Below are 20,207 nucleotides of genomic sequence, written 5' to 3'. Positions count from 1 at the left end.
TACGCCGTCGTCGAGGACCTCCTCCGACGTCCGACATCATCCGATGTGATAAGTAGGACGCACGACGCCCATAGCCTCAGTTGTAGTTTTTTCCCCCAGAACGTGTGACATAAGTCAACTGCCAGTCAGACACAAAGCCTTGCGGAACGTAAGCTGCAATCGCAAAAGAAATTCTGCAGCGGGGAAGGCCGGGTGGGAGCGATATGGAATACGTCGTCGGACCATCCCATCGAAAGAACGTTACCAGGTAAGAAAGTAACTTGTTCTTCGAGGGGATTGGGTCCTCCGACGTATTCCATATCTATGACAGACTCCCAAAGCAGTACCAAAGCAAGGAGGAGGGAAAGAATTTAGAATCAAAATGTAGAATAGCCAATCAAATAGCAGAGCAAAGGACCGCCTTGCCAAAGGCCAGATCCTGTGCCCGGATGGAATCAAGGGAATAGTGACGTACAAATGTATGCACTGAAGCCCAGGTGGCTGCATCACAGATGTTGCGAATAGGAACACCCCTCTGCAGGGCAGTAGACGCAGCCATACCCCTGGTAGAATGGGCCCGCAAGCCAGCCGGTGGGTCCTTACCCGCCAAACGGTAGCACTCTGAGATGGCCAAAATAATCCAGCGAGACAAAGTCTGTTTCGTCACAGCTTGCCCCAAACGCTTTCCAGCGTAACCAATAAAGAGTTGATCATCCACTCTGACCCGGGACATGCGTGAAACATAAAAGCTTAAAGCTCTCCTAGGATCAAGCCTATGGAGCCTCTCCTCTTCCTTACCAGGATGCGGAGGAGGATAGAATGCCGGAAGAACAACCTTCTGGGCCAAATGAAATTCCGTCACTACCTTCGGAAGAAAAGAAGGACGAACTCTAAGGACAACCCTGTCCTTGTGAAATACAGTGAAGGGAGGCTTAACTGAAAGTGCCTGTAACTCACTCACTCTGCGAGCGGAAGTAACCGCAACTAAAAACACAGTTTTCAGAGTTAACAGCCTCAAAGGGCAAGAATGTAAAGGCTCAAACGGAGCACCCATGAGAAACTTAAGAACCAAGTTTAAATCCCAACCGGGCACCAGGAAAGGTGACGGAGGGAACACATTAGTGAGCCCTTTCAGGAACTGTGAAATCAAAGGGATTTTAAAGTAAGAACACTCTTCAGACGAGCGCTTAAAGATGTACAGCGCCGCCAGGTAACCCTTAACGGTACCCACTTGCAAGCCCCTGTGGGCCAAAGAAAGTAAAAAGGACAGAACCATGGGGATGTCACATGCAAAAGGATCCACATTCTGAACTCTGCACCAGTCGCAGAACTTACGCCAACGGCAACGGTACAGAGACTTTGTTGCCGGCCTTCGGGCCGAAAGCAACACCTCCATCACGTCCGCAGGGAGGTCCCAATCCTTATACCTCAACCTTTCAGAAGCCAAGCGTGAAGGTTGAGGGATCTGACCTCTGGATGGAGAACCTGACCCCCCTCCCGTGAGAGCAGATCGTCTCGGTAGGGAAGACGACATGGAGGGCAGATGGACAAGTCGAGAAGGTCCGGGTACCACGTCCTCCGAGCCCACGCCGGGGCAATGAGGATCATCCGGGAACCGAACTTCCGTAACCTCCGCAGCACTTGCGGGATGACGGGGACTGGAGGAAACGCGTACAGCAGCGGGAATGACCACTCCACCACGAACGCGTCTCCTAAGGCTCCTTCTGGAGGAAATTCCCGCGAGCAAAACCTTTCGCACTTCCGGTTGACACTGGAGGCGAAGAGGTCCACTTGAGGGGTCCCCCAAAGGGCGAAGATCTCCAGGAGAATCTCCTGAGCCAACTCCCACTCGTGAGAGATAGCGCTCTGCCTGCTCAGAGCGTCCGCCGTCACGTTTTCGGCTCCGGCCAGATGAACTGCCGAGATCGAAACTTCCTGCTGGATGGCCCAGAACTCGAGCTGCATCGCCTCTCTGCACAGAGGAAGTGACCCTGCCCCCCCCTTTTTGTTGAGGTAGTGCATGGCCACTGTGTTGTCCGTCAGGATCAGGACATTCTTCCCTCGCACAGACGGCAGAAAAGCCTTCAGGGCTAGCCTGACGGCCCTCAGCTCCAACAGATTGATATGGAGTCTGGACTCCGACGGAGACCAAAGACCGCTGGCAGTCAGCCCGTTGGCATGAGCTCCCCATCCCGTGAGGGATGCATCCGTCACGACCGTCACCTCCGGCCAGGGAAGCCAAAATGGAGCCCCCTTCATCAAGTTGCCTTCGACGGCCTACCACAGAAGGTCCCGGGCGACCGAGGACGGCACCTGAATCGAGTCCGACATCCTGCCGGAGGACTGCGACCATTGCGTCTTGAGTGCCCACTGCAAATATCTCATCCGCAGGCGAGCCTCTGGCACCAGAAGAATGCAGGATGCCATGAGGCCGAGCAACCTCAAGAACTCGAACGCTGGGAGCGTCTGGGCATGCTGAAACTTGTGCACCATCTGCTGAATGTGAAGAGCCCTCACCTGGGGAGGAAAACACTGCCCCAGGGAAGTGTCGAGCACTGCTCCGATGTACTGGAGCCGCTGTGTTGGTGTCAAATGGGACTTCTTGAAATTGAGGGAGAAGCCCAGCCTGTGAAGGGAGCGACAGGCGATCGATAGATGATCCAGGACTTGCTCGGGAGAGCTCCCCCTGATCAACCAATCGTCCAGGTAGGGGTAGACGTGAATCCCCCCTTGCCTGAGATGCGCTGCCACCACCACCATGAGCTTGGTGAAAACCCTCGGGGCGGAGGTCAATCCGAACGGCAGGACCCGAAACTGAAAGTGCGAGTCGCCAACCGCGAACCTCAGGTACTTCTTGTGCTTGGGATGGATCGGCACATGGAAGTAAGCATCCTTGAGGTCGAGTGACACCAACCAGTCCTGAAGCTGAAGGGCCTGGAGAACTTGAGAGAGAGTAACCATCTTGAACTTGTCCTTCCTGAGGAGTTTGTTCAAACCGCGCAAGTCCATGATGGGTCTCAATCCCCCGTCTTTCTTCGAAACCAAAAAATATGGGGAATACCATCCCTTGTTCCTCTCCGCTACAGGCACCAGTTCTATGGCGCCTTTCTCCAGCAGGGCTTGAATTTCCTGTGCAAGGAGCGGATCCGGACTCTGCAAAGAGAGGTTCCCCGGTGGATTGTCGCGAGGCCTGTGCCGAAAAGGAAGACAGTAGCCGTGGGTTATGATCTCCAGAACCCACACATCTGAAGTAATGGCTTGCCACTCTACAAGATGCTGCGCCAGCCTTCCCCCAACCGCCGAACCATGGGACATGGCCTCACGACTGAGTGGGAGCGGCTGCGGCGTTACCTGAGGGCAAAGAGGCAACTGCCCGAGCGGCCTTGGCACCACGGGTACCCTGTCGTCCACCTCTGGTACCCCTGCGTTGGCCTCTTTGACTGCCAGCTCCTCTCGCTTTACTGAAGGATGAGTAATAGCGAAAGGAACCACCCCTCCACTGCTGTCCCCTAGGACAAAAAGGCGGAGGTTGGCGAACTGCAGCGCCCAACGACTTCGCTGCAGCTTTTGAGGTCTGCAACCTCTCAAGGCTCTCGTCAGCCTTGCTGCCAAAAAGGTGTTCACCATCAAAGGGCATGTTGAGGAGCCGGGACTGCACATCAGGAGCAAACCCCGACTTCCGCAACCACGCAAACCTGCGTATCACGGTGCTCGCCGCCATGGACCTACTGACGCATTCAGCCAAGTCCAGACCCGACTGAACGGACTCACACATGGCATCCTTACCATCCTGGACCATAGAAAGGAAACCATCCCGTTCATCCCCTTCGGGAATACGTTCAGCCGCTAACGCAACACAGTTCCACAGAGTGTGCGTGAAACGTGACACGGCACAAATTGAGTTGGCCGCCTGAAGCGCCATACCACCAGAAGAAAACACTTTCTTCGCCCAGCCATCAAAACGTTTGTCGTCCCTATCAGGAGGGATGGTAGGGTACGACGCCTGCTTTGCCGGGGCCGTGGCCGCCTGCACCACCAAACTTTCCGGAGTGGGGTGCCTGGTCAAGTAGCAGGGGTCGCTACTGGCTGGACGGTATTTACGCGACAAGGATCTACCCACCGCCGGGAGACTCTCCGGAGCAGTCCAAGCCGCCGCCACCCTTCTCTGTAAAGCCATATGGAATGGCAGTACCGGGTCAGTTGGGGGACCAACATCAAGGATGTCCGTCAGATCATCCTGCACAAACTCCCCTGGGGGAGCAGACCATCCCAGATACTCAGACACACTAGCCATAAGGCGCCGGTATGAGGAATCGGCATGGGAGCCAGGCTCAGGCCTACAAAATTCCACCTCCGGAGAGGTGTCCAGTCCACTGGCATCATGCAGTGACTGCCTCAAATCGTCAAACTGACTATGGCCCGAGACAATTTCATCTGGCACCAGACTAGGAACCAGGCCATCAGAATCCTCATCCGCCTCCGAAATATATTCCAGGTGGCGAAAAGGCACCCGAGAGTGCTTGCTCTTAACCAGAGCCTTCCTAGGGGGCACACCCGTGACACGGGGCACCTCCGACACGAAAGGCGTCGATGGCGTCGAGCGAATCGGCGCCGACGCCGAGAAAACCGGCAACGGCGCCGAGAGGATCGGCGTCGAGGAAATCGGCGTCGACGTCAGATGCAGCGCCTCCAGTATCGGCGGCGTCGACACAGCCCTCGAGGCCAGAGCCCCGAGCGTGTCCCTCGACGACCTGATCGTCGACGGCCTCGACGACGTCCTCGAAGCCGGAGCCTCGAGAAAGCCTGTCGACGCCCTCGACGCCTCAGACGTCGATGTCTTCCTCGAAGACTTCACAGGAGCACACGGTCTCGAACGTGTCGAGGACCGGGACCTGGAACGGGTACGGCGAGAACGAGCCTCCTTGTCCGAACGGGACCGCTCCCGTGACTCGTGCCGACCACTCTTGCGAGCGGCGTCTCTCGAGCTCACACGGCCGACCCCACTCGGGGGCGCGGACGGCTGAGTACCCTGCGACTCAAGAATCGCCAACATTTTCTTCCCGAAGGAAGCCCATTCCTCCGGCGTCGCACGGCTGGTGGGGTAACCGACGTGCCGTGCAGAATCCTCGGAAGAGGACCTGGAAGGCGACCGGTGACGGCGCTTCCGAGAATGCCTCGAAGAGGCTGAGGAGTGGCGAGACCCACTCCTAGAAGAAGACCGACGAGACTTCCGACGATGACGCGGAGAGTCACCCCTCGAATCATCCGTCGAAAGCCCCGCCGACTTCGACTTCCAGGGCTTGGACACCCGACCTACCGACAACTTCTTCTTACGTTCGCGTAAGGCCTTGGACGTGAGCGACTGGCAGTCGATACAGTCATCTGTGTCGTGGGCCTCCCCGAGGCACCAGAGGCAGGCGTCGTGCGAGTCAGTCACCGACATCTTGGACCCACACTCCCCGCACTTCTTAAAGCCCGGACGCGGGGTTGAAGACGAAGTGGAAGACATCGCCGAAGGAAATTCACAAACGAACAGGTTCGAAGAACCAGAAAGAACAGAACTCCAAAGAGTCGAGGCTTAGAACTGAGAAACACGAAGCAACACGTTCGCGGAAAAAACGGAACTGAGGCTATGGGCGTCGTGCGTCCTACTTATCACATCGGATGACGTCGGAGGAGGTCCTCGACAACGGCGTATCGACGTCATCGACGCAGGACGCAGACGCCGAAAAAGTTTACGAAGCAGCACAGCTGTGGTGATTACATGTCATAGATATGGAATACGTCGGAGGACCCAATCCCCTCGAAGTTTGGTTACTTGGCACAGGTGCACAGAGAGAAAGATTATCAGACATGCACCACTGGGACAAACCTGGAAAATTGAATACCTGGCACGGGGGGGGGGGACAAGGTCAGACGATATTATCTGGCATGGGCATCCTGGCAAGTAAGCATAGAGCACCATAGCACACCGATTGTTTGGAACGGGCGACATGAATTATGGGGTTTGTTAGGAAAGATTTCCATTTACGAGTAATTTTCCCTCAAGTTGTTCCCCCCCCCAACGTTTTGCTGATGTTTAACACCATAGTCTGACTTCACCAGGTGAGCCCAGCCCTCAGCCGCACTCCTCTGGGCTTTCGCTCACTTTTTATGGGGAAACGGACATGCCCTTAAGACAGTCAGTCCTGGGAGACTGTTTCCCTTAGTCCTTTCCAATGTTGCAACTTTTCTGCAACACGTTGCAAGTGCACAATGTACCTTACAGTAGAGTGCACTTGGGTCTATTAGTCATGATTATATCCAAAAATCAAGAGAACACCACCTATATTCCATGGTTGGCCAACGGAAATGGGAACCGCACCAATTCCATCTAAGGTAGTCCACGTATGGTATATGCCTGTATGTGAGCAGATCTCCCATTTGGTCCTCTTCGTTTTGGCGCAAAGGAGATTCTGGATAAGAGAAGTCCCCAAACACCCACACCATGTCGATCTCTGGAGTTCTCACTGAACGAAGGATAGGAGTCAAGTATCCTGAAGCTAATAAGCCGAGTTGAGGAACCGCTGGTGACCCACTGGAAGGTTTGGCACCCTGAGCCAGCTGTCGTCCCATGGGACCCCTCTGCATCTGGTCGCCCTAGAAGGTCTGCGAAGACGCTTCGGCCCCTTTGAATAGTGGTACCAACTATTCTCTGCACCTTCATCAAACCCTGCAAGTAAGCCTTCTCGGAAGTGTCCCTGGGCCAACCAGTGGGCTGACCAGTTTACGCAGGACCTTTGCTCTGTCTGTGCCGCCGTTTCGAGGAGGCCCTCAAAGCTACGGCACCCTCACACCAAATTTCGTACTCTTGGCGTTCCCAGGTCTGAAGTGAGACAAGTGTGCCAGAACCGGAGCATACGCGGTTACCGAGTCACCCAGCCGTGGTGATGATCTTTGCAGGTGCGCTGCATTGGTGCCTCTCTTGCCCCTGAAGCCTGCTGCAGTGAAACTGGGCCGTTGCATCCACCAGGAGTGGAGAAATCGCCACTGTCCCATTTGGGAATCATCGCTGTATCTTCAGCATTGAAAGCCGCAGAGCCGCCAAATTGCCATACTTGAACCTGCAACCATTGTGGACTAGACTGCTGAAGTTTGGTCTGGAGTGCGTTGGGGGTCGGTGAGTAATCGCAACCCTAGTTGGTTGTCGCTAGCGACTCCATACATTTTTATGCACGAGTGGCCCCTGTCCTTTCCACTGTTAGTGCGAACTACCGGACTATTCCCAACTCTTGGAATCAACTCTGCTCTCAAGTGGAGACCCTCCGCGAATAGTGGGAACCTATTCTTTATCGCCTCACCCACCTTCCCGAGTTGCTACAGACCCTCGAAGAGACCCCGTTTTACACATTTGAACTACTGTGTGCGCTAGCATTGCATGTACATTTGAGCATTAGGCTCCACTCTTCGTAGGGATTGGACTGCCTCTTAGTTAGGAGTGTGTTGGATGCAGACGGGACTAAAGACTATTTGCGCTGCCTGTTTCCTTCCCCTTTTAGGTTGTGGACCCATTTTGTGTATTAAACCTTTAGACCTCATCGGTCTTGTATATATGTATTTAGACAGGATTGTGTTGGCTTGATAGTATTACTGTGATTTGATTTGTCTGTTGAAACTCAAGGGCCTTGAAATAAATGTATATGTATTTTTAATATATCTACACCTGACTGGTAGTGATTTGTAAGTGTCCTTTACTCTGTGTGCCCATTGAGGTCCTTCAGTCACCCTCACCCCTCCTGAGACCTAGTCTTGACCTCCTGCCATAGCCACCCTGATTGGCCTGGCTTGTCCAGAAGGTTACCCTGTTCCAAGAAACTAGGCTGGCCTTCTGAACCTCTGCCCACCAGGTCAGAGTTCAGAAACCCATCTTAACAGGGTTACCAGGCACATGGTCGCTGACACATGGGCATGGTCAGGCAATGATCAACCTGGATAGGGGGCACAGTGGCAACACAGCGAGTGTCCTCAATTTAACCAATTTGACATGAGAGTGACCAAGTGAGTCACTTCTCGCACTAGATCAAGAGGGTAGGCAAGCACAGCAACCCGGTCCCTGGCTGGTCTCTGCCTCAGCTGTCCCTCAGCTGCAGGGTCGGAGGGCCCAATGCCACGCTCTCCTCAATCTTATTCCCCCACAGCCTCCCCATGCAAAGCGAGGGAGGTGGAGGGCTGCACTTGTGCAAGGGCACCGATAATGGGCCCCCGTCAATGACATGCAACTCACACGGATTTCTCAGTGCATGCGAGGGCCATTGTGGAAAGTGAACATGAAAGCAGTGAGGTCAGGCGCTCGAAAGAAGTGACATTAAGGACAACACCAGTATTAGTATACGGACGGAGCTCCTCCCACTAAACTAAGGATGTTGGTCACTGCACGCAATGCACCTGTCCCAGACTTACAGGCTTGCACCCTATCCTCTTATGTCCGTGTTCTGGTGCACATAGCAAACAACCTACTTCCCCCATCGGGCTCGGCTCTCCCTCCTCGCTATTCCCCTTTATGACTCCATCAGAGTTGGTGGTTCGGCTTTCTGTATTCTAGCTCCTACCATCCGGAACACTCTTCTTTTGCACATCCGCCACACCAAAGACTACCTTTCCTTTATAAAAAAAAGTCCTCAAAACCTGGCTATTTGCTGCATTATCCTGAAGTCCCTCACTAAAAAACGTCAAATTCCCAATCCTAACCGAGAAACAATCCGCACAAGGCGGCGCTGGCTGCATTTGGGTCGACCCGACCTCACACACCAGCTTACACAAATCATGACCCTGGCTTCACTCAAGTACCACTAGCTGAATCAAAGCCCCTCATATGAAATGTCACATGATTGATGGGTGACTACACCTGGCATATATGGTACAACAGGCAAATGCACTCACAGTGGTTGATAGAACCACTGCCCTCGCAATCGGACAGATTGGAATGCTCTGCAGGGAATTGTCAGGGGAGGACGTGTGCCATGGCCATGTCCAGCACCAGTAGGCTAGGTGGGGGTCACCTGTGCAATACTCCAGGAGGACAATCGAGAACCAGCCCAGAATCACTCTGGATGGAGAGGGGCCGGTGGGGGGGGGGGGTTGGATATTGCATATATATGATCTACGGGACGGGCTGCCCGTGGTAAAGGTAACAATTGAAAAGGTTCAGTAAGCGTTCGATAGCTGGGTGGACTTGCCACGCTATCTGCCTAGTAACACAGGGAAACGCAACCGTGCTCCTCTAGTTGCAAATAGTTGGAGGACACACTGTCGCTAACCGCATTATCGCAGCTGCAGTAATCGACAGAAGAAGCCAATTACCTGAGCAGACGAACAAACAACAAATCAACACCGAATTCCACCAGGTATGCATAACGCACCACTCTGGTGGACGCTGGCCGCCGGGTACAGGCTTGGCTGTCCGCATACATCAGAATACAACAAGGACTATGACAAGATGTGGTTGTGCTGTTCACATAACTCTGCGCCTACTCACACCAGACTATGCCTCAAAACCTCAGACATCAGAATGCAGCACAGACTTGTGACAAATTCAGGCCTGCTGAGCACATAGCGTGTCTCTACCACTCATGCCATCTCCCGACTCCTCTCTCAGCACCCACTCACATGCCTGTCCACACGGGTTGCTCTCTACCAGAGCCTGGCCAGCCCTGCTAAGTCTTATTTGGCCAAATACACAGACGCATCCCAATTCTACTTGTTGACCTCCAACTCTCTGGACTCTGGTCCTCCGTGGGCGTTCCCACTAACAGTGCATTGAGACTATAATAATGGCAAAAGGCGCTATATAAATGACAAGTACAATACAATCTGTCTGCCTCTGACATCACTGCTGTGGGCCCACCCACACCTGCAGTCATGTGCCTCTCTGCCAATGCCGCCCCCCACCCACTTACCCTCCCTCTGACACAAACAATTCCCTCACAGCATGTTATTCCATGAAACACCTTTTTAGTCAGGGAGTCATCTGAGTCGGAGGGCATCCTAGTGGAGACGTGGAACATGGCCTCAACCGTGGAGGTGGCAAAGTAGGGACTGCTGAGGCCCGAGCTTCGGTTCTTCTGCAGACCCCCCAGGAAACCACAGTGATTGGTCAGATTCACCTGCAAAAAAAGCAGAAAACCAATCACTGACGAACACAGCCTCATGTACTTTTTCCACATAACCCCTGCCTCCCAATCCCAAAAACCCACCCATAACCTCTTCATTCCAAACCGCACTTAGAGCCTCCTAATATACAAATGCACACAAGCCCCGCATATGGTCCACCAACCTTGTCCATGACCTAAAACGTTAGCAACACCAACAAGCCATTCACAGCCCTATCCTCTCCAGTGTGCCGACCCAAAACCTGCTCACAATCCTGACCTCCTGACCCACAATCTCATCCTTCTAACCTACAATGCACTCCACATGCCAATCTCACCAACAACCCACTCTGAAGCCTAGCCTCTAACACAACCCATGAACTTACAAGCCACTAACGACCCAGATTCAATCCAAAATCACAACCCTTGACTCAGGACCAGAAATCCCACTTAAGCCATTTAGATCGTGAACTCACTCAACCCTCATCAATAGCACAACTCGCTCATCTGCTGCCCCACAAACCCTCAGGGAGCCCCAGAACCTCGACCTCGTAGCAATCAGCCACGACTACTGGTCTCCCGATCAGCAACCCACTCACAGCCTATCACCAGTTACCCATTCTCAACCCCTGCCACCCAACATAAATCCCACTCAAACTAGCCTCATCCATAAAACACTCACAGCCTTTCTCATTACCACAAGTAACTCGGAACCCCAGCCTCCTGAAACACAAATGCACTCACAACCCCATCCTCAGTCCACAGCCCCAGCATCCTGAACCACAAATGTACCAACAACCCCAGCCACATAATCCACAGCCCCAGCCTCCTGAATCACAAATGCATTCACAACCCCAGCTGCATAATCCACAGCCTATGAATCCTGAACCACAAATGCACCGAAAACCCCTCCCGCATAATCCACAGCCCGAGCATCCTGAACCACAAATGTACTCACAAGCCCGGCCGCATAATCCACAGCCATAGCCTCCTGAACCACAAATGTACCAACAACCCCAGCCACATAATCCACAGCCCAGGAATCCTGAACCACAAATGCACCGAAAACCCCTCCCGCATAATCCACAGGCCGAGCATCCTGAACTACAAATGCACAGACAACCCCAGCTGCATAATCCACAGCCCCAGAATCCCGAACCACAAATGTACCAACAACCCCAGCCACATAATCCACAGCCCCAGCCTCCTGAACCACAAATGCACCAACCACCCGAGTCCCATAATCCACAGCCTGAGCCTCCTGAACCACAAATGCAATCACAACCCCAGCCGCATAGTGCAAAGTCCCAGCATCCTGAACCCCAGCCGCATAATCCACAGCCCCAGCATCCTGAACCCCATCCATATAGTCCACAGCCCCAGCCTCCTGAACCACAAATGTACTAACAACCCCAGCCACATAATCCACAGCCCCAGCCTCCTGAACCACAAATGCACTCACAAGCCTGGCCGCTTAATCCACAGCCATAGCCTCCTGAACCACAAATGCATTCACAACTCCAGCCGCATAGTTCACAGCCCAGCCTCCTGAGCCCCAGCCGCATAATCCACAGCCCCAGCCTCCTAAACCACAAATGCACTCACAAGCCCGGCCGCATAATCCACAGCCATAGCCTCCTGAACCACATATGTATTCACAACCTCAGCCGCATAATCCACAGACCCAGCCTCCTGAACCACAAATGCACTCACAACTCCAGCCGCATAGTTCACAGCCCCAGCCTCCTGAGCCCCAGCCGCATAATCCACAACCACAGCCTCCTGAACCACAAATGCACCAACCACCCGAGCCGCATAATCCACAGCCCGAGCCTCCTGAACCACAAATGCAATCACAACACCAGCCCCTTGAACCACAAATGCAATCACAACCCCAGCCGCATAGTGCACAGCCCCAGCATCCTGAACCCCAGCCGCATAATCCACAGCCCGAGCCTCCTGAACCACAAATGCAATCACACCACCAGCCCCTTGAACCACAAATGCAATCACAACCCCAGCCGCATAGTCCACAGCCCCAGCATCCTGAACCACAAATTTACCAACAACTCCAGCCGCATAGTTCACAGCCCCAGCATCCTGAGCCCCAGCCGCATAATCCACAGCCCCAGCCTCCTGAACCACAAATGCACTCACAAGCCCGGCCGCATAATACACAGCCATAGCCTCCTGAACCACATATGTATTCACAACCTCAGCCCCTTGAACCACAAATGCAATCACAACCCCAGCCGCATAGTGCACAGCCCCAGCATCCTGAACCCCAGCCGCATAATCCACAGCCCGAGCCTCCTGAACCACAAATGCACTCACAAGCCCGGCCGCATAATACACAGCCATAGCCTCCTGAACCACAAATGCAATCACAACACCAGCCCCTTGAACCACAAATGCAATCACAACCCCAGCCGCATAGTCCACAGCCCCAGCATCCTGAACCACAAATTTACCAACAACTCCAGCCGCATAGTTCACAGCCCCAGCATCCTGAGCCCCAGCCGCATAATCCACAGCCCCAGCCTCCTGAACCACAAATGCACTCACAACCCCAGCCTTCCGATCCAAAGTCCTACTTAACATGAGCCTTCTGATCAGTAAATCTACTGCGAACCACAGCGTCGCAATCCACACAATTGGCCTCCTAATCTACAGTCCAATGACAACGCTAGAAGTAAAATACATTACCCACTCATACCTGGTCTCTTCACCAGCAGTACAATCAACTCACATGCATCTACAACTCACTCTCAATCCCAGTCTACAGACCTCAACCCACTCACAAACAGTTCAGATGCAACGCGATCTCGCCCCAAGCACTCAAAATCGCCCAAGCAGGAACTCACTCACAACTAGTTTAATGGGTTGCAACCCACTGGCAGCGCAAAACGTATGCATCTACCACCTCTGCCGCCATACCACAACCCACTTAACTTATGCCTTCTGATTTAAAACCCACACACATTCCCTGCCCTTCTTACCACAACACACTCGCATCCCAACCTCCTATCCCAAAGCCTCGTAATCTACAAAACGACTCAATTCACAGTCCGAGCCATACACCACTCGCAACCCTAGACTCCGACTCCACAAAGGAATCTGCCGTGGACCAACTGAGAGCGTAGTGGTCTCCTCTTCGTATCACTAGCCGGGTACACCTTCATGAATCACTCATGGTGGCAGCGCACAAACTCATCACGTTGGTGTTGGCTATTGCGCTCACCTCCCAGCCCAAGCCTGCTACAAAGTCCTCGTAGGCCTGACTCCCAGCGGTGTTGGAGAGGATGGAGAGCTTATCTTCCTGTCCCGCTCCTGCGTAAAACACAGCAATTTTATGCGTTTCCCGGCTGCAAAAGAAAAGGATGACATTAGAAGGGTCCCTGCAGCGATGTGCTGCAGATCGGTCATCACAGTGATGGGTTAAATATCGAGGTTTACAACATTGCAGGCCCCGGCGAGCTGAAGATTGAACACCACAGCCCTGCATGTCCATAATGTTGTGAAGATTGGTCGTTATAACCTTCTCAGCAGTGATGACTGGTCATTACAACGGTTTTGTTAGGGAAGCGTTAAAGACTTGTGATTACAACTCCAGCAGCCATGATGCACCATCAACCATTACAATCTGCTAGCAGTGCTGCTCTGAACATTCTGTGCTGAAACTCCACCTGAACTGCTGGACAGCTCTGCAGGCAGCGATGCAGGCAAGATGGCTCATTTCCACTACACAGAAAGATTTAAGCAAGTGCTCTTTGCCTATGAAGTGCCTCTGCTGATCAGAAGATGAGCTTCTGCAGAGGTGGTCATACGCAGGCCTGTTGCTAGGGCTGGAAAAGATCAGGGGCTAAGCTAATGTCGGGAATGGCGGGATTCGGGGCTTGCTACAGCCTTTTGGTTGTAGTCCCCGAGTTTCTATCTGGGGATATAGCCCCCTCAGCAGCCTCCCACTAGCAACGCCTCTGATCACACGGGAGACTAAAGCAGCAGAAAATAATTGTTCTGGTGAGCTATTGAAAGGTCTCCAAAAACTGGTGACGTCCTGATGAACTGTGCACACAAAATACACCAGTGTACTACCCAGTGTCCTAAGCTGTCCCACACTCAAACATAAGGAGCATCAAACCTTCCTTGGACCAGCCTTGCAGACGCACCTTTATTGGTTCATCAATGGGCCTTTACAGTGGTTTCTAAGGGGATTTGCAGACGCATGGGGACCATGCGTATCGATACTCCCTTATGCAGCTTTGCTACGGATGCAGCCTTCCGGAGTTTCACAAACAGGTTTACCAAGTGTACCTTATGCTGGTTTCTTGATACAAACTCTGGCAAATTGCAGGTATTCGTCCCTTCTCCCCAAGGGGGAGCCTCCCCCATGAGGCTAGGGAGGTGAGCCAGCTCTGCAAGCCCCTCCCTCACCGGGAGAGACGCCTCCTTAGGAGACACGGACCCCCGTTCCAGTGAAGGACTCCCTAAACCATGTCACATGATGGCATAGATGGGACTATCCAATATCAACAGTAGTGTCAAGTCCCGAGACTTGGCTGAAGGGAAATCTCATTTTATGCCATCAACGGGAAGTTTTATGCCATCAACCAGATGGGAGGAGGAGATCGAAGGGAGAGTGCAGGCAGAGCGAAGCAGAGTGTGTGGAACGCATACGCAGGCAGGGGAGGCCCCCTGGCAGCCTAAGAGCTGCAGGAGGCAGAGCTGGATAGAACCGCAAAGTCTGCGATATTCAGTAGTGATCTGAACACAGGAATCCAACGCTGGAAGCCCAGCGTGTGCAGAAAGTGAGAAGCAATGTGGAACCCAAAGTGGGACTGTGGCATGACCACGGGGACGTCGTGGTGGGCAGTGTAAATAACTCATGGTGGCAACAGTAAAGAGACAAGTGATCACAGTTCAAGGGTGTTCATTAAACTGTATAAATGGGTGAGAAAAACACCTAATCTAAACCTAAATCTAAGATGAGAGCAAGCTTCGACCATCAAATAATAAGGCAGTCGTAGTGGCGTTTTGTCAATAAAAAGGGCCTATACTAAAAAAAAAACGATTGCCAATACTTACAACTAAATAACAGAATAGTGTGGGACATTATTCATCAGAAAAGAACCAGGTGTTCTCAAAAAGATAAGTCAGGATGATAAAGCTGGGATCTCCCTTCCCCACTTTTTCTAGCACGGGACAAGGCGGGACTCTCGAGCACAGCACACTCCTGGGCTTCTCCAGCACAAACTTACAGTTTGTTCCAAAATATCAGGGCCTTCTCTGGTCAAGTCTCTTTTACACCAAGTCTCTTGCCTCAGAAAGCCTGATGTACTATAAACAAACAAAATGTTCCTTTTAGTAATCTTCCTGACGGGTGATTTCCCTTCATCCATGGAACCCCTCAACCAGGTTATGATCCTTTTTACAACGTTTGCCTCCCTCAGTCGGGTTCACTGCATGCAGCCTTTCGTTCAAGATGTCAGCAAATTGTAATATTCAAGAGTCTTAATGTCTTTTTTAAACAACTGTCACTGTGGACATCCCTCAGCCGGATACACACTTGTCGACAATGTTTACGGGGGGTTACGTTTTGCTCTCATTCACGGGCATCCCTCAGCCGGGTTCACATTTGCCAGTTTAACACAGTTCACTTAGTGGTGATATCTTGCAGGATTCACTTCCCTTAGCTTTCTCTCAAGCCCCCAGTCAAGCTTCACACATTCACTGTTCACTTGGCGTTTCCCTCAGCCAGGCGCACACGCCTGTTTCACAATGTCAAAACTTTGGTAATGGGTTAAGGACTTTCGATTGTACAAGGGATTTTGGCTCGACCCTTGTATGACCACCTTAACTCTTTATGTTGGTCTTTCCTACAGCCTCTTATTACTATACCCTTCACAAGAAGAGGGGGCCAGCCAGAGTCTTTCGAATGGACGCCCACGTGTCACCAAACCACTCTGCAGCTGGTCTTTTCCTGGGCTTTAAAAGTTCACCATCACACACATTTTGTTCATAAGTCACCATATAATAATAATAATAATAATTAGGCATTTATATAGCGCTACGAACCCTCAGGTATCTGAGCGCTGCTTATTATTACCCACCGTGTGTGGTGCTCATTTATCGACCTCGGAAGGATGAAAGGCTGAGTTTGGCCCTGCCGGGATTCGAACCTGCGTTAACAAGCTCTGCACGGATGTCAAAGCGAGCGCTCTACTCGCTGTGCCACTTGAATATGCAACCTTCATTCAACACCGTCCGGTTTACTACTGGTTCTCCTTCCGACTCACCGACTTTGTCGACCTCCTTGTCGTTTCTGGTCTCTGGAGTCAAGGATGGTACCACAGTTGCAAGCGTGCCTACGGTCTTGGTCTTATGATTCCGTTTACAGAGGCTTCGTGGGTTTGGGTCAAAAAAGGGCAAGGGCACTTCCCTCCCTGTTGTCCTTTCCGGTCTCGCCACCTTTCGTCTCTATTTGAACTTCCATCCTGGAATAGCTGCTTCCTCGTGTGTTTGTCCTTGCTTTCATGCTCTGCCTTTTATCCCTGTGGGGAAGGGACAGGGCTGTCAGGTGTGTGTGTAGTTAATGTCAATTGCCCGACTCTGCCTGACCCTTGTGTTGGGACACGTCAGGTAAACTGTTCTGGTGTTAGTCTGTTGTCTTTCAGTGTGTAAGAAAGTATTTGTGTCGGAAGGGGAGGGGGGGGGAGAGAGAGCTTTTAAGTATCCTACGGGTTAGGATGAGGAAAAGGTGTTATAAGGAAGGGTGTTCTGCATCTCACCAGTCGGTGTCCCACTTCCAGATCACCGGGGACTGGTGGCTGAGACACCTTCAGGTTTCTTACAGCAGGCTGCCAGTCTAACAACGCTAACACTGTACTGATCAGGAATCAGCAAATGCTCCTCACTCCCGTCTGGATACTGAGGCACCACGAGAGCGGGAGAACATGAAGTAGAAGACGCAGATGGAAGAGTGCCCACAGAGGAACCGAGTGAAGGAGAAGGGTGCACACCAGTACAGACCCCAGTGACATTTCCCCGACAGACTAAAGGTAAAATGGAGAACCGGGAGGCCGTGCAGGTCTCATACAAACACAGAGGCTCGCTTCAGTACAATTGACCAAGTCATAGAACTAAATCTGATTAACTTGAACAGTGCAGATATAAGAAGAAAGATCATAATTAATCCTGAGAGAGAGATCAATGGGACGTGGGTCACACTATCCTGCGAAGAAGGGTAAACACCCAGTTACTCAAGGAATTTTGAGGGGAAATGTAAAAGGAAGGAACATCCTAAAGTGAAGGGCAGAGAAGTCTCATAAATAACTAATATACAGGACAGACTACACCAAGAAGGGTTAAAACATAATTGCATAGAAAGCAAACCACGCCTAGGAAAGGACAATTTCCATCATTACCCAGAACATACTAGCCCAAACCAAAAGGGCCAAAGAAAGCAATCCTGAACATTGAAGGGAACATAACAGAGAAAGAATATTACAAAGTGAAGGACAGAGGAGCCTCAGGAACCCTGAACATTGAGGGGAACGCAACTGAGAAGACATACATTGCTCACTGTTGGGGAGAATTCCCAGAAATGTGCTAATTCCGTCCACCTTAGAGACCCCCAGCAACTTTGCTGGATTTTGAGGACTTGATTTATTTTTTTTAACCTGGAGTGAGTGAGACCTTTTCCCCACTCTCTCATGTATTTTAATGTGATTTTGAACTCTGTGTTTCTCTTAGTTGTGGAGTCTGACAAACTCCATAGGCATCATCTTTTACATTGTGTCACACAGCACCTTCAGTGCAGTGGCCCAGGGAAGTCTTTCAGATTTCCCAAGGTTTAAACTACTGTTTCCCAGAGCAGTGGAGTGAAATTGACTTTACTTACATGTTGTAACTTTCTAGACCCAGCACACACTATCTTACAGTAGAGTGCGGCAGGGGTTACTTAGTATCCCCTTTGTCTAGCGTCTCATGTAAAATTTTCATGTTACCCTTTCCTCGAGTAATGGCTGGCAGCAGTGGTTTACTTTTACAGTAGTGTGCATTTACCAGGGGATGCATTCACAGCTGTAGTAAAGCACCCAAGGGTGCCATTTTTGTCAAAATAGCCCAGTCTTCTTTTTTCGCAATTTCTTTGTGGAAAGGTCCTTCTTGAGATTTACTCTGCGCGCCAAACCAGATTTGGTCTTTGCCTTTGGCGGGATTCACAAGTGAAACCCGTCTCTGGCTCCAAGGTGTGTGGCGGGGGCAGGAAGTGAGGGAGATGACCAAAACTCCCTGTGCTTAGTCTCCTAGGAGACCCAAATGCACTCTGTGGTGACTGGCCAGCTGACTGACTGGCAAGGACAGCCACCCTGCTGGGTGACTGACAGCTAGGCTGGAATTAATGGGAGATACCTGAATAAAAGACTAGGCTTTTGGCTTGGAAGGCAGAGTCAACCACTGGACGAAGGAACCAAAGAACTTGAAGGACGCCTGCTGCAACTCCTGGACTATTGGTTTGCCCGGTGAAGCCCTGCTGCTGTGCTGAAACTCCAGAATTGTATCGACAGAGAAGCCCCTGCAAAGACTACTTCTCCCCTTGAGTTGGTGGGACCAATCAACTCCAAAGTAAGCCACCTGGACATCTTCTCTGAGCTAGTTGAATTTCCACAGCATTCCTGCTGAAAACCGAATCGCAGGAAGAGGAACACCAGATTGTGTGCACTGCTTTTAAGTTGGCCAAGAACTCCGGACTCACAGGAAGCAGGACTGACCAAGCCTGAGCCCCCTCAACAGAGTGAGTGACTCCAGAAGCAAGGAAAGTCCATCTCGACAGCCAGGAACAGTGGTGTTTCTGTTTGCGGTAGTCACGAGGAGCTGAAACACCGAAGTGCCACTTGTTTGAAGTTTGCCGGTTTTGAGCGGTGACCGTCCCATTGCAGTGCAGGAGTCCCCAGAAGTCCTCCCTCTTGTCCCCACGACTGAGGCCCAGGAACAGTGAGGTCTGCAAAGCTGCACAGGAACAGGAGTCATCAGCTGCATCTTTTTCTTCAATACAAAGGTGCTGTAAAGTCTGAGAGAACTTACTTCTTATTGTAGAGTTGCTTGCATCTTCTACTACTCACAAGTCTAAGTCTTCTAAAACATTGTGTAAAGGCTTTTCTACTTATCCACCAGAAGTGCTTCAGCTCATATAGACTTTTGCCCTTTGACTTTGGCTTAACCTGTTATACTGAATGACTCTGCTTAGGGGATCCAAACGTATCTGCCTGCTTAAGAAGATTTGTGATGTTTTGTTTCTTCTAATACCATTTTCCTTTCACCAATTCCTAAGAATGTTCTAAATGCTACAGTAAGATATTAATGTCCCCAGCACCCTAGCTATTGAAGTCACCTGAGGGTGTAGGTTGTGACTGTGGGCCATCCCAAAAGGGTCGCTACTGATTTAGAAACTAAGAGTGTGTCGTTTTGGAGTGTATTTGTGTGTTGCTTTTATATTGCTCCCTTCTGAAGAAGGCTTATTCTAACTTACTGATGAATTAATAATTGTTTTTTCAAGAAACCTTGAGTGTAAGAGTTTATTTGAACACGTGCCACTGTGAATCTCTTCGTAACTCCCCTACAGCTCACATTGACCCCTCTTGAGATAAGCCTGGCTGCTCATCACGCTACCATCCTGTGTATTACAGACTTATACCAAAGGTTGGGTTCCTATTGCCAGGAGGTCAGGGTTGTTGTAGTGCACCCAAAGGGTACTGCATACAATCGTGCCCAACACTCACCGTAATCGTTTTTCTGGTGCTTGATTCTGAACACAACAGAGAAAGAATATTACAAAGTGAAGGGCAGAGAACCCTCAGGAAGAAATGATATACAAAGACTACACCGAGAAGATGTGAAGTCTAATTGTAAACACCACCTAGGAAAACACACTTTCCACGGTTACCCAGTGAACATTAGTACAAATCAAAGGATTTGACAAAGATCAAAGAAAGTGATCATTAAAGAGGAGAGGAATGCCAAAGGTCTGCAAAGAGAACTACAGGAACTGGTACAGAAAATAATGAGAAGATTTGAAAATTGAACATTAACAAGAAACAAGCA

At 51.3% G+C, this 20,207-nt stretch overlaps 1 protein-coding gene across 8 annotated transcripts in view; it reads right to left on the bottom strand.

Annotated features, from left to right (window-relative positions):
* Positions 1–20,207, bottom strand: part of RALGAPA1 (Ral GTPase activating protein catalytic subunit alpha 1) — a 1,128,412-nt gene that overhangs the window by 265,300 nt on the left and 842,905 nt on the right. For all 8 annotated transcript variants that reach the window (XM_069638431.1, XM_069638437.1, XM_069638433.1 and 5 more), the window contains 2 exons: positions 13,348–13,471; positions 9,966–10,121 (listed from right to left, as the gene is read on the bottom strand). In XM_069638431.1, the coding sequence (XP_069494532.1) occupies positions 9,966–10,121; positions 13,348–13,471 (280 nt within the window). The remainder of the gene's footprint in view (positions 1–9,965; positions 10,122–13,347; positions 13,472–20,207) is intronic.

This window comes from Ambystoma mexicanum, chromosome 14, assembly GCF_040938575.1.
Source record: "Ambystoma mexicanum isolate Mex_15411 chromosome 14, UKY_AmexF1_1, whole genome shotgun sequence".
Classification (NCBI taxonomy): Eukaryota; Metazoa; Chordata; class Amphibia; order Caudata; family Ambystomatidae; genus Ambystoma; species Ambystoma mexicanum.
This window is presented reverse-complemented; position numbering and strand designations above follow the sequence as displayed.